The sequence below is a fragment of the Amblyomma maculatum genome, chromosome 3 (genome assembly GCF_055883805.1).
Source record: "Amblyomma maculatum isolate TAMU_Amacu chromosome 3, ASM5588380v1, whole genome shotgun sequence".
Taxonomy (NCBI): Eukaryota; Metazoa; Arthropoda; class Arachnida; order Ixodida; family Ixodidae; genus Amblyomma; species Amblyomma maculatum.
In genome coordinates this window covers 212,578,299-212,592,489 of record NC_139346.1, presented here as the reverse complement: position 1 = coordinate 212,592,489, position 14,191 = coordinate 212,578,299, and the positions used below count along the sequence as shown (strand labels likewise).

Genomic DNA, 14,191 nt, shown 5'->3' with positions numbered 1-14,191 from the left:
AATCAATCTATCTATCTATCTATCTATCTATCTATCTATCTATCTATCTATCTATCTATCTATCTATCTATCTATCTATCTATCTATCTATCTATCTATCTATCTATCTATCTATCTATCTATCTATCTATCTATCTATCTATCTATCTATCTATCTATCTATCTATCTATCTATCTATCTATCTATCTATCTATCTATCTATCTATCTATCTATCTATCTATCTATCTATCTATCTATCTATCTATCTATCTATCTATCTATCTATCTATCTATCTATCTATCTATCTATCTATCTATCTATCTATCTATCTATCTATCTATCTATCTATCTATCTATCTATCTATCTATCTATCTATCTATCTATCTATCTATCTATCTATCTATCTATCTATCTATCTATCTATCTATCTATCTATCTATCTATCTATCTATCTATCTATCTATCTATCTATCTATCTATCTATCTATCTATCTATCTATCTATCTATCTATCTATCTATCTATCTATCTATCTATCTATCTATCTATCTATCTATCTATCTATCTATCTATCTATCTATCTATCTATCTATCTATCTATCTATCTATCTATCTATCTATCTATCTATCTATCTATCTATCTATCTATTTTTATTTCGAACACAACAAAACCAACACAAGGAACATTGCAACAAGCATCTGGACAAGCATCTGGACCCCGGGATTTAAGCTGTGATCACAGCACACAAGCAGTCCTAAGTGCCCTAGCTCCGTAACTTCTTTCAAGAAAATACCCATCAGAAAGGACTTCATGCCACGCCACAGAGAATGTGAATAGAGCGATTTAACGTCATTATGCGTCGCGTGCATGTCGTTGGCTGTGACGCTCTTCGGCAATCCCGCGAAGCGTAGGCTGGCCACGTCTGCTGCGCTTTCGCGTAGGTATGGTGGCTCAAAAACTAGCAAGTGAACGTAAGGGCAGAACTTAAGCCCAAACCGTAACTGAGGCCAGATGTAACCACAAAGGGGGCAGGAGATGAAATCTATGGGAACCTGTACTAGGTGACTTAGTCAGCCTAGCATGCCAATCAAAGGAAAAAAGCGTGAATGAAAGTTACAGTCCTCTGTACCAAGTAGTGAGTGAGTGAGAAGACTTTATATACACCGACATGGACCTCGGGGCAGGGGGCCAGCCAGGGGGAGGGTCTCCTTGCCGGCTTTCCTGCGTTGTTAGAATAGAACAACGGGTTTGAACTTCCCTCCATTCCGCAACACCGGACGCTCTCTGGTGGTATTATACTGGTGGCGGTGGCAAACCCTGCGGTGAACTGAAACTACATTAAATAAACTTAAAAAAGTTCAAAACAATAAATCTAAATTACGACCATTTTTTGTATTAGATAGCTATTTAAACACTGCCATTGTTGTTTAAAACAACAAAAATAAGCAGAGCTCGATTTTTAATTGCTACGGGCTTGTTTAGCTGTTTACTGTAAACATTTTGTTGTATCCTAATCTAAACCATCTAAACGGCGATTTCTCGAGAAATAAACAGGCAGGCCGATTCCATTTTGAATTTTATTTTGCTTAGTACTCAGTATTTTGGTGTTAAACCAGAAGACGGCGCCAGGGCGCCGGCGTCGCCGAGTTCCATAGGATTCAGTTCCATCTAGTTAATTCTTGTGTCCTGTCACTTGCTCCTGCCATCAAGACAACCGTTTTAACCTGAAATCAAAGAACGCATAAGTGATGGCCAAAGCTACGTTTCTTCACGAAAGTTGATGGTTAACCTCCTAATATGTTGCTTTTATTAAAAGGTTAGGAAAAACTGGCTCCTCGTGAAATTCAGGACGGTGGGTGTAGGAGTCACAATTTCCTTTAAAGCAGAAATGCCTTAATATGCACAGCGTGTTGGATCTGAGATGCTTACAGGAGTAGAAGCAAGGCCGTCCTTCGTTCGGCACACCTCACTTATAACCTCACAGTCGGTCACGATCACAACCAAAAGTCAGGCACGCCGTTGTTTAGACGCCTAGCGCCATCTCTTCGAAGCGAACAGAAACTGATTTTGTAGCAAAGGAAAGACATGAAAATGATGCCAGGTGCAATGGCAGATTTTTATGGGTGACACCGAGTCAACACTGCAGTGTGGGAATGTCACCGTTGTGGTTTCCTTTAGACATATATGGAATTTTATAGTCCGAAGTGGTTTCTATTCACACCTGTGAGTATCTGGCTAATGACTTGTAAGCCTAACCCGAACTAAGGGTTCCGTACTTGGAAAACCTTTGCGCGTAGGCCGTGCAGTAGGCGCTGTCGAGCGGCTTTTTCACCAGACTCGGTAGTTAGTTGCAGTCATTGCGCACTAAACGTTTCTTTTTTTTTATGGCCTATGCGAATACCAGTAGAGGTTTTCGGCGTGCCAAGACATTGTATAACACTTCCAATGTTCCTCTAGCGATCGATAGCCTCATGCTTCACTTGTGTTGTTTTTATAAGAAGTGAGTGGATCTTTCCAGTGGATGTTTGCATGTCATTTTAGAGCAGACTCCTACTACTTAAAGAAGTTATCGGCCTAAGTTAACTCATGGCTCGTATTTTGCATTATGAAGCATTGCATTATTACCCGACGCTGCGGCGTCACGACGTCAGTGCGAAAGAGAGCAACACGCCCTGAGCGATTAATCATTTCTGGCCACTAGCACCGTGATCGCCGTGGAGAGTGCCGCTGCAGTGAAGCTTTTGTATAAGTGCATGAAAGTCGCTCCCCGTGCAGCGATTGCGTAGTGCCCTAACGGCGCAACGCATTCTGCAAGCCGACGGACGCGCACAACGCGTGTCACGTTTCCGCGGTGTCGGGTTGCAACCGCATGGAGTCCGAATCGCTCTCTGCCACGCAGGAGAGTCACTGGGGCTGTGGAATGTCCTGTGCCGGCAACAGCAACACTGAAAGCAACTCTGCCCTTGCTGCGATGGCTGAACGCCTCTGACATGCTGTCAGCGAACTGTTGACAAAGTGAGTAAATGTGCCTGTTATCTCAGTAGTCCCGATCTCTCTGTGGGCATGATGCTTGCATTTGAAAATGCAGTCTAAAGGCAAATGTACCATGATGGGCTTATTGTTGACGTGTGACCCTGGTATTGTGCTAATTGCGCTTTGTACATTCATTTGCTGGCTGCACATGGAAGACTGCACAAGGCTGGAAATTAGCGAGCTGTGTGCTTCGTCCTTCATTTCTTGCTTGAAGATCTATGCTGTTCCTCATACCTTGTACAGAAGTTGTTCGAAAGATTGCCTTCACCGGCCATTATATGAATGTTAGTCTCATGTTCATTGCTGGTTGGAGTGTGAGATTGTTTAATGTAGGCAGTCAAAGTAGTTGCAGCAGAAATATTTAATTATGTGATATCACCCAATATTTTTGATTGGTTGTGCGAACTGCCATTTTTGCGCACTGATCTGTCAAAAAAAGAAAAAAAAATTTAAAATTTGATTTTGTGTGCATGATACATTAAAACTTTACCACTCTTTTAAGAACTCTTGCAGTACAAAGTGTGCATGTGCATTTTTTTTTTCTTTTTGGCTTCATTGAGTAAGATGGAGTAATGTCACTAGAATCTAACCGTTAGATATGTGTTCAGGTTCTTAATATTTTAGGTATAGTTGAGAACACTCATAATGGCTGCAATGTCAAACACTCGCTTATTATGAATAAGAATGGTGCTACCATTAAAGTGGGTATTATGGCAATGACACTGCAATTCAGATTGAGCGAACAATTGTGGCCACGCTAACATAAGGCACTGTAAACTTGCCCCCATTTGAAAAGCTCTCTTTCCCGTTCATGGAGACTGAGGCCGAAGGACGCCTGGGCCGCTGACTCGCACAGAATGTGGCGACACCCCCCCTCTCCCCCGCCTCCAAGAGGGATCAAAGTTGGCATCAAAACGAGATAACTGGTGTTTCTGATGGCCTACAAAATTCATCAGCGCGCGTGTTTAGGTCGGCTGTGCAATTTCTAATCAGAAGGTGAACCGTGGTGGGCGCAATAAATGGATGCATTGAAAGAAAAATTATTCTGCTCCTCAGTGACCAACCACGGCAGTGATTTGGGAGCTCTAATACCAGTCACATGGTAAGAATTACTGACTCAAGCAGTCATATAGTATGCATCGTTTGCCCGATCAGCTCTCCAACTTCTGCGCTGCTGTCCGTCTGAGTAGCTTCCAAACAGCACACTCAACACTTTCAGCATGGCATGGGTCAAATAAAAACAGGTGACTTTTGGTTTGCATGGGATCATACACCTGTGGACCTCTGGCAATGTGTCATTGATGTACAGCTAGTAGGAACAGATGTTGTCTTTGGTCAGTTTATGGATGCGAATGATGATGCCACCATTACTGAGCTAAGTACTGATGTTACCATTGCACATTACTACTTGCACAGCTACAGCCAGCTGTTCTGAATACTTTGATAGCACTCCTTTATATCCTGTACCTAAACCTGGTTATTGGCAAGGGTCTAAAAAAGTTTGAAAGCTCTGTAATGAGGTGTGCTTTGAAGAATTAGACCCACATGCAGTGCTTTCTTACTAGGCTAGTCAACTCTGAGTCTCGCGTGTGCTCCATCGTTAGAAACCAAGCCGTATGAACGTGCCTTAGTGGCCTATAAGGGTAGCATGAATGCAAGGGTCCTGGCAGGCTGATTATGACATAACCGTCTCAAGTGAAACGAGAGACCCAAGAGACCACGGTCATGGACACAGCACACAGCGACGAATGGTTAGACCTGGCATAGTATTGCGTTCGCAATAAAAGCCACAGCTGCGCATGCGCAAACCACGTGACGTCGCAGGAGAGGCACAGGCGGTCGGAGCTGCCGCAACTTCGCCGGTTGACCTTTAGCCAGTGCCGCATGCTTTCACCGGGCTGTGTTTATGTCTATACAGAAGTGTAACGGTGATGATGATGTGGAATCGGAATAAAGTTTAATCTTATGTCATATACGGCTGTAATCAATGTTTCACCGTGATGATAAGCCTTGGAATATTTATAAGGTGCAACCGTGAACAACAAGGTAAGTCACAACTGCGCCAAGGAACCACAAGCTAAGCCATGGCATCGCCGAAGCTGTTCGCTTCTGATATTCAGGCTTAACCAAGCTAAGCCACCACCAATTTTTATTGCAAAAGCAATACTGCTCACAGTTTGAGCCTTCAGCGTGGAACGGCGGTGACCACTATTGACTTTTGACCTTTAGACGGCCCCAAGCTGGCAGGAGCTGCCAACTTAGGTCTCTCGTTTCACGTGGGACGGTTATGTCAGAATCAGCCTGCCAGGACCCTGGCATTCACGTTACTCCTAGAGCCCAATAAGGCACATTCATACGGCTTGGTTAAAGAGGGGCTTTATATGTGGGCTGGCAGGAGCTGCCAACTTGGGTCTCTCGTTTCACATGGGACGCTTATGTTAGAACCAGCCTGCCAGGACCTTGGCATTTCGTTACCCCTCTAGGCCACTAAGGCACATTCATACGGCTTGGTTAAAGCGGGGCTTTATATGTGGTCTGGGGAAGAAGAAGAAAAAGAAGAATTAGAAGAATGCTTGGTAACCCGCAGCTATTGCTTTCACTCAACATTCGGTTCAGCAGTGTTGAACTCTTCTAATTTTTTTTACTTTGGTACCTTTTGAGATGTAGTTGATCAAGAGGAGCAGGGTGTTCACAAAGAGTGCATATATCTTTTATGTACAGTGCATTAGAATGGGTATGTATCGGGTGTGAGTGATAGGGGTAGGTAATCCTGGATTGCAAAGATTCTCCATTCTGCTCTGTTGTGCAGATGTTGCCATCAGGTACGGAAGTGGTGGCCCGCTACAATTTTAGTGGCAAGTCAAGTGAAGACCTGTCTTTTACCAAGGGGGACATCATGACTATTGTCTCCGACACGCCGGTGAGAGTCTTTATCCTGTCATTGAAGTCCCTTTCCTACCTGTTATTAATGCTTGATGTGCTTGACGGTTACCCTTTGCTTTTCTTGATATAGCACAGTGGAAGGTACTGTGCATACGGATACCTTCCTTGTCACATGCAGTGCAGCCTATTGAGCATAATTTTAACTCCTCCTTTTTCGTTATTGTGTGCTGTATGCAATGCCATTATACACTGAATATTGCTGTCTGAATTTTAACTGGTTAGTTGGATACAGCTGGTGAGTAGTGCACTGTTGTTTTTGAAACGACAAAGGATTTTATTGTCTACTGACACGAGTCTCCTAAGTGAATAAAAGCCTCTCAAGTGCATCTTCATCTGTAAATATGGCCTGCTCTGTTACCTGTATCCTTTTATGCACACTGTAATGTCCAAAAAAGTGGACATAGTAAAATGTGGCAAAATCTGAAAATATCTGAAAAATGAAGAAAACTTATCTAGTCAAGCATATGGATTGAACACGGCAAATGCATTTTACTAAATGGATGTCTCTATAATAGCTCTAGTATTTCTCCAGTGAGTGTATGTTTACATTTGCTTGTTCTGTGAGTACGTTTGTTTTAAAGTATTTTATTGTGCTGACTTTTAATGCAAAATATGTCAGGAATGTTTCAAAGTAGTTAAATTCTGATGTTAAAAGCAGTCCTATGTCTCGATGTGCATGTATGAGGACCAGTTGTCAGAAGTTTGGCAAATTATTAGCGAAAGTAGTAATGTTTTTTTACATTGGCATGAAAAGTCAATTTTCTGGCCAGTGGATAAGCTAAGCCTATCAGCTAACTAGGCGTGCACAAAACTTGGAATTTTTCTAATAGTGAATTGAACATTCTCCTATTCAAATAGTACAGAAAATTATTTGGAGTGAACCAAGTCATCTTCCAAATTCTTAGCTAGTTAGTGAATAATTGCCACAAACTATGAATAATACATGCTATAGTTTGCTTCACCTGAATGGGATAAAAGTGGGCAGGAGCCCCAAGTGGTGCTTCACTGTAGCAGACCTGTCCTTGGTTTTATTCTACAGTATGCTACCTTTACTTTTTTCATTTAAACTTTCCTGCAGCTTAAAATGATAAAATATATTGTGTTTTGTTCAGCATTTGGGGTTTTTAGCATCCTTGCATTCTAGTTGCAAAAACCCACCTATTTTGTGGCGCTTGTTTTTGATGCATTTTTATCATACGTGCCATCTCGGGTCATTGTATGCCGTCAGGACTGCAACTGGTTCCGGGCACGGCACACTGACGGTCGGGAAGGTCTCATACCGCTCAACTACATCCTCCGCAGAGCAGAGGTCAAGCTGAACTCTATGCCGTGAGTCTGAAATTCATACTGCTAAGTTTTCTATGCTGTAGAGGAGAAGATGGAAATGCTCATGACTGAAGAGATGAACACTCACAGATGCAAGGGATGAGGTAGATATTCGAGCTCTCTTGTAATTGTGGCATATTCCAAAGCAATTTTTCGCAGGCATTGCCTATGGCTGCTGTGTCAGTGGCACATTTCATTGCTTTATGGTGCCTGTGTGCAGTGAAATGTTGTTGCAGATTGGAATGTCATGAAAGTCCTTCAGGTTGGAAGAGACGTTCAATTTGTAATAATTTTTTTTTTTTTTGACCGAAAGAAAGAAACGGTAAAAAATATGAGCAAAACAATGTTGCACAAACGTAGCGTTAAGTTAAAACCTCACGCATCCTACTCTTGATAATTCAGATAATTCGGACTGTCAGAGAGTTACCACACAAAGCTCATGCTTTCCTATGATGTTGACCGCTCATTAATTTGGACACTACAGGGCTCACATCAGTTCATTCAGACAAGGGCCCAAACTGGTGCCTAGACGAGGTAAGAATGGCTTGGCTAGCTATCGTCCCAATGTCTTGCAAACTACATTGCAGCTCAGGCATTCTATGATTTCTGTGATCAGCAGTGGTTAAGAATAATAATAATTGGTTGACAGGAAGGGAAAGGTGCAGTATCTGTGATGCATTATTCTATTGACACCTGAACCATGCTGTAAGGGAACGGAAGAAGGTGGTAGTGAAAGTAGAAAGAGAGAGAAAGAGGTGGCATAGTGGAGGGCTCCAGAGTAGTTTCGACACCCTGGGGACCTTTAACATGCACTGACATCGCACAGCACACAGAGACCTTTTCGTTTTGTCTCCATCTAAATGCAGCCGGCGGCGGTGGGGATCGAACCCGGGTGCTCCAGCACAGTTGTTGGGCATCTTTACCACTGCACCATGACGGTGGTGCAGCAGTCGCTAGATCAAAAGTGTTTGTGCTGCGGCTTCAGTGGATGAGTACATTATGTATGCTTAGTGACACTGGGTGATCAGGCCACACATTGTGCATGAAGCGTGCCGCTGCTGTGGGTGCACTCAAGTCCTGCATTCGTGCTGGGCGAATAATGCGAGACGATGCTACTTGTTGGTGTGGGACGATAGCAGTTCTAAATAGAGTTTGGATAGAAATACATGTTGCTGGTGTGATCATACCATATGTCATAAAAAGTCTTGAAGAGTTAAAGCAGGACTATTTCAGACGCGTTGTCCAGGTTATAGTTTTCAAGGCACACGTGATTGCATACTTACCGCACAGGCCCCGTCAGAAGCTGCCTCTTCGATACCTAAAGGTCTGGCTGCACAGTCTCAGTACTGTATTATTTACTTGTGCACTTAGCATACTTTTATTACCCAGGTTTATATGTAAAAAAAAGATATAACTTTTCGGGGCATTAGCATACATGGGGTGTGTGTGCGCTCAAGGCAGGCTTGATATGATCAGCATAGCCACTTCACTGTGTGCCTGTGAAAGCTATCAGCTATGAGCAGACGGTCCTGTGTTGGCTGCAATGCTTGTTAATTCATTTGCATCTTGGCAGCAGTAAAGAAAATTCAAACTGCTCATCATTTACCCTGCTCGTTAGCTCTGGCGACCGCTATTCCGGACGGACAGATATTGTAGCATATTTCCAGTAGCCATGAGATGCTCACCAAAATCTTAAACTACTGAATAGAGTTTGGTTCGGTGCTTGAGCGAGGGCTCATTCTCATCACCCTTTACCACCATTTGCCACCGACTGCTAGCTTTGTGACTGCATTATTGCGCTCTTATTGCTCTGAACTGCGCGTATGCCGTCATGCCATGAAAAATTTACAGCACTGCACTTAAGTCTTCTTACATGTGCAAGTATGAAAACATTGTGAGTTCTTAACACTGCTTTGTGGATTCGCCTGATACTGCACTCACGGACTGCACTCGCACTTGGCCAGAGGGAGCATGTGTGGGGCATATTTAACTAGGTTAACTGAAGGAGTGGCACAGATGGATTTTCATAAGACAGCGATGTTTACTGCACAGTGCTAGAGTGCTGCAGTTTTACATGAGGTGTGATCGGCTGTGGCAATAGTATAGTGCTCTCATGGCTGGGACAGGGAAGCTTTCATTCTGGTGCAAGTTTGAAACCCAGTCGCGGCAATGTTTTTTTTTTTTTTTTTTATCTATTGAGCGTTCGTGCAGACATGCTCCATCCACAGTTCCTGTCTACACCATTCATGAGACAAAAAATGCTTGCGCATTGAAAGAATAATGGGCAGTGGAGAAGGAAGGTGTATGCGGCGGCATCAACTTATATTTCTTATATTATTCTCATTTATCAAATTTAAAATCAGGTTGATGATGTGTGTGTGTGTGTAAAACCTTTATTCGGAGGAAGCTTGAGGTAGCCGGAGCAACCTCACGCAAACACTAGGTGGGCTCCTCATTACAGGAGCCCATTGGCGACCGCTGCGGCTCGGGCTCGGTGAACCAGGGCCTTCTGGCTTGCCAGATCGGAGCAGCCGAGCAGGGCTGCCTCCCAGTCCTCCCGGGTGGGGTTGGGTTTGGGGGTGAGGTTCGGGGTTGACTGACATGCCCACACCATATGGAAGATGTCCGAAGACTTCTCCGCACAGTGCGGGCACTTTCCTGTACAGGCAGGATCAAAGTGTTTTAAAACTGCCGGGCACAGCAGCGTTTTGGTGTAAAGGCGGAGGAGTGTGCGTTCCTCCACCTTTGTAAGACCCTTACAAGGCTTAGGATAAATTGCATGGCCGAATTGAAATAATTCAATAATTTCTTGAAAAGTGAGAGCCGGATTGGGTTCGAGATCCGTATCATAAGGGTCTGAAGGCGTTGGTGACATTAATTAACAACACCTGCAAAACACTGAAATGTGCGTATTTCTTTTACTATGTTATTTGTATAGCAGTCATAATTAAAAAGAAATTGCTATGCTCGTTCCCTGATATACTCGTTCCCTGAAGCCAAGCCAACACTGGGGGTGCGTCACGGCCAGAAATGCCCCACAGCGAAAGGGTTAAGTGGTGGATGCTTCTGTCATGTAGTGAATGAAATTGGACTGGCAATGTAATTATGTAGTATATTTTGAGGACCAGTAAGATTAATTAGTCAGGAATGTCGTGCGTTCTATGTGCTCACAGAGTGAGTGTCTGGTCTTGTGCAGGTGGTTCCATGGCAAGATCAGTCGGGAGCGGGCGGAAATGCTCCTTCAGCCCCGGGAAGATGGGCTCTTTCTGGTGCGTGAGAGCACCAACTACCCGGGTGACTACACGCTCTGCGTCTGCTTCCGCTCCAAAGTGGAGCACTACCGTGTTATCTACCGCATGGGCAAGCTGACTATTGATGAAGAGGAGTACTTCGAGGGCCTGCCACAGCTGATCGAGGTGTGTTTCTTTGCATGCTTCAGAGCTAGGTGCATGTAACATCCAAAGGAAAGAGAAAGGAAGAGCATGCTCTCAGTTTGCCCAGTGTCAGGTTGAAAAAGCTCTCTTTTGTCCTGAGCATCGCTATGAAAACAGCAATAATTGAGTTTCCGTAGAATATCCGTCATGTTCACTGGACAGATATTGCCAGGGCTGAGTGCAGTCGGTCTCCTTTGGTATGTCATTCTCATATGGCACATCTAATGAGGGAAGACGGCGCATAGATAGACTGCATAGACTAATGTGCTTGGGGAACCCAAATAGTACTCCTACGAGCTTAGGGAGCCCTGTGGAACTAGATGCCTGATGCACTGTGCGTTGACATTGTGTGGTCTGCATCCATAGTATGCACTCCCCTCCAGAATCGCTGCTGGACAAGACAAGGCCCTTAAGCCTTGGAGGGGTCTTTTAACTATGTAGTGCTAAAGGTCCCGTTCTGCACAAGGTCCTGCATAGGCGGTGGCATTGGCAGCGTTTTGAGCAAAAAGTAGCGGGCATTGCTCTAGCAGGTGGAAGTGGGCAGGTGGTAGCTGGCCGAGCACCGATTCGTTGTCCGGTTGTGTTATGTAAAATACCACTTGCTGTCAAAAAGCGGGGAGGAGCTATCATCTCAGGTTGCTCATTTGAGGTGGGCGTGTAGGATTGGAGTGAACCTTTCAGAGTCCTTGGATGATGAATCAGGCACGCTACTCCTAGGCCATGCAGGCGCATTCTTACTATATGGTTAAGGCGAGGCTTTATATCTATATCAGATGCTCACTTACAGCTAGTACCTAGAAATGGGGTGCCTTAGGCTGTATGGTAATAAGAGTGTGTCAAATATTAGAGGCACAACTTAATGGATTGATAGTTAAGCGAGCGAGCAGAAACTACATGTACGCGAACAAGGAATCGCAAGGGGAGCTGCTGATAGGAGCCATTAATGCTACGTCACCATACCCTTAAAGGAGTATAGACACATACATTTTCTGTTCCGGTATTTTTGCTTTAATCGATCCACAGTGGTCCAAAACAGAGGGACTGCGACTCAAAAAGCCCCAGCACAGATCAATTAATTTGTTATCAGTGCATTTATCAGGGCCACTTTCGGTTTCGATCTCTCCAGACACGAGCGCGCGATGACGTCAAAGATACGAGAACGCCACACGAGTGCCCCCTACTGGCAAGGTTGGTGATCGCGTAAACACAAAATCTGATGACGCATTCGGGTCGCCTTTTTCATCTGCTTGCTGTCGCACTTGCACGAAAATATCGTCGTCGAGCAGCGCTTCAGCGTAGCATAATTAGTACTGCGACGTTGTTTCGCCCAATAGCATGGATGTTGCTAACATTGCCGGGCACTTTAATCCCGACCCGCTCGCCTGCGACTCAAGCGACGAAGCAGGAATCAGCAGCAGCCACGAAAGCTTGGTGGGCTGACGCGCAGGAAATGTCAACTGGTAGGAATGTTGAACAAAGGAACCGTAAAGATGCTGCTTTATCAGTCCGGTTGGCCAACGCTGTGAGCCAAGCTTTTCTAAAAAAATGTTTTAGTAATGATGCGATCGGCCACCGTAACCCGTAAGCTCTCCCGATGGCTCCCGTGCTCAAGCCTGTTCACGCGCTGATTGGTCCCGACGCGGCAGGCCTGCGTGCCGCCGTCCAAGCATGTGGCGCCATCTGGCGCAGTCAAGGCAATCTGGGTGCGTAAAGCCGTGGCTGCCGCGATCGGCTCCCATCATAGCTGCCTCAGCATCCGCTATCGGTAATCTAGCTATCGCAGATCGCTGCTCATTCGCTTACATAGCTATTTGTACAAAGGACTATCAGACACGATTAAATTGCGAGGATTATTCGGTCAATATGGAGGTCCTGTAGAAACAAGTACAGTGATACAAGCGAACTTTTTTTTCCCAACAGCTGCTGCCCGGTGCGACGCACCTGATGTCAGCTAGCTCCGCTGCTGAAGGCGTCGCGCAAAGCAAGAAATTATTTTAAGAGATGGGCTTGCCAGTAAAGCGGCGCCAAACTACGACGTTTTTACAGCGTTAGCTCGTTCCGAAGCGCCTTTCGCTGGCGCTTCGATGTGAAACCAGCTAGGGCTAGCCACGTCTAGGGTAGGCGGGGAGCGGCGCAGTATGTTCCCGGCGCGCCATCGACAGGCACCGTTGCCGTAAGCCCTACACTTGTGCAAGCATGCTGTTGGGGCCTGAGTTTAGCAGGCAGTCTCCATACGTACACCGGTGAGGTAATTGTAACATGCACCAACGAAGAAGCCATCGAGTAAAGCGAGCAGAAGCGGAGTTCTTTCTCAGGGCACGGCCGGAAGCGGCGGCGGCGCTGTTCGAGTCCGGCCATGTGTCGTCACTGCTCTTTGCTTTGCTGACTTCACGTCAGAGTTCTTTGATGACGTCATGTTGTTTACCTATGTACACGTTTTCGTCACAGAGATGTCGATGCCAATGGGTTTTGAAAAACGGAGTACTTGCCTGGCTTGTTTTTAAAATCAAATTAAAATATCTTCGCGGAAACGTACGAGGTTGGGATTGCTTGGGGAGCGTCTCTGTATAACAAGGAAAGCAATCGTATTCCTTCCGACGCTTCAAAAAATGGTGTCTATACTCCTTTAAAGGTGAAACTTACAATTCCCTCATAATTTTTTTTATTTATTGAAATGATGTGAAGCGACTGTTCTTCTGGATTGTGGGTACCAGTATCTCTTTTTTGTTCTCCCCTTGTGTGTAGCACTATGAGCAAGATGCAGATGGTCTGTGCACACGGCTTTCGCGCTCAGTGCCCAAACAAGGTGGTGAACTGGCTATTGACCACCGGGCATTTGAGATGGCTGGCTGGGCCATCAAGAAGCAGGACCTGCAAGTGATTGAGAACATTGGCAAGGGCGAGTTTGGAGGTGAGACTGAAACTGGGGATGACACGTTGATATCCCTTGTTTTGGTTAATACTAGCTCCATTTGGTTTTGTTTGTAGTTTTTTTTTACACCATCTGGAATCTCTTTTTTCCGTCCATGTGTAGATGTTTTGCTTGCTAACTACAAAGGCCAGAAGGTAGCAGTGAAGAAAATCAAGGAATCTGGCAAGAACATGCTCATTGCTGAAGCATCTTTGATGACGTAAGTGCCTACTTTGTTTCTGGGTTTACTTGTGCTTGTTTTTGTTGGAGGTATTCTCGTCTGTGCTGTCAAGCTGTTTGTTCAGTCTGATTACGAAATTCACATTGGCTTTTTAAGGTTTGAGATACAATTTAAAAATTGGGCTGCTTAGCAAACTGTGGGTTTACTTGTAGCACTTAGCTTTTTTACTAATTAGTTCACAGGAAAGGGAAGGCACAGCATCTGTCACAATTCTGTGGACACCTGAACCGCATAGTAAAGGAAGGGAGGAAGGTGGGAGTGGAAGCGGAAAGAGAGAAAGGGGTGCCGGTAGCTGAGGGCTGCAGAACAATTTCGACCAC

At 44.9% G+C, this 14,191-nt stretch overlaps 1 protein-coding gene across 2 annotated transcripts in view; it reads left to right on the top strand.

The window, feature by feature from the left end:
• Window positions 1–2,049: 2,049 nt before the first annotated feature.
• Window positions 2,050–14,191, top strand: part of LOC146197639 (tyrosine-protein kinase CSK-like) — a 35,489-nt gene continuing 23,347 nt past the window's right edge. Inside the window, exons 1-7 of one of the 2 annotated variants that reach the window (XM_084599546.1) lie at window positions 2,050–2,206; window positions 2,883–2,998; window positions 5,826–5,936; window positions 7,188–7,288; window positions 10,482–10,701; window positions 13,465–13,630; window positions 13,754–13,850. In XM_084599546.1, coding sequence (XP_084455672.1) covers window positions 5,826–5,936; window positions 7,188–7,288; window positions 10,482–10,701; window positions 13,465–13,630; window positions 13,754–13,850 — 695 coding nt within the window. In that variant the 5' untranslated portion in view covers window positions 2,050–2,206; window positions 2,883–2,998. Of the gene's footprint in view, window positions 2,207–2,272; window positions 2,484–2,882; window positions 2,999–5,825; window positions 5,937–7,187; window positions 7,289–10,481; window positions 10,702–13,464; window positions 13,631–13,753; window positions 13,851–14,191 lie in introns of those variants that run through there. The other variant, XM_084599547.1, reaches the window with a different exon arrangement.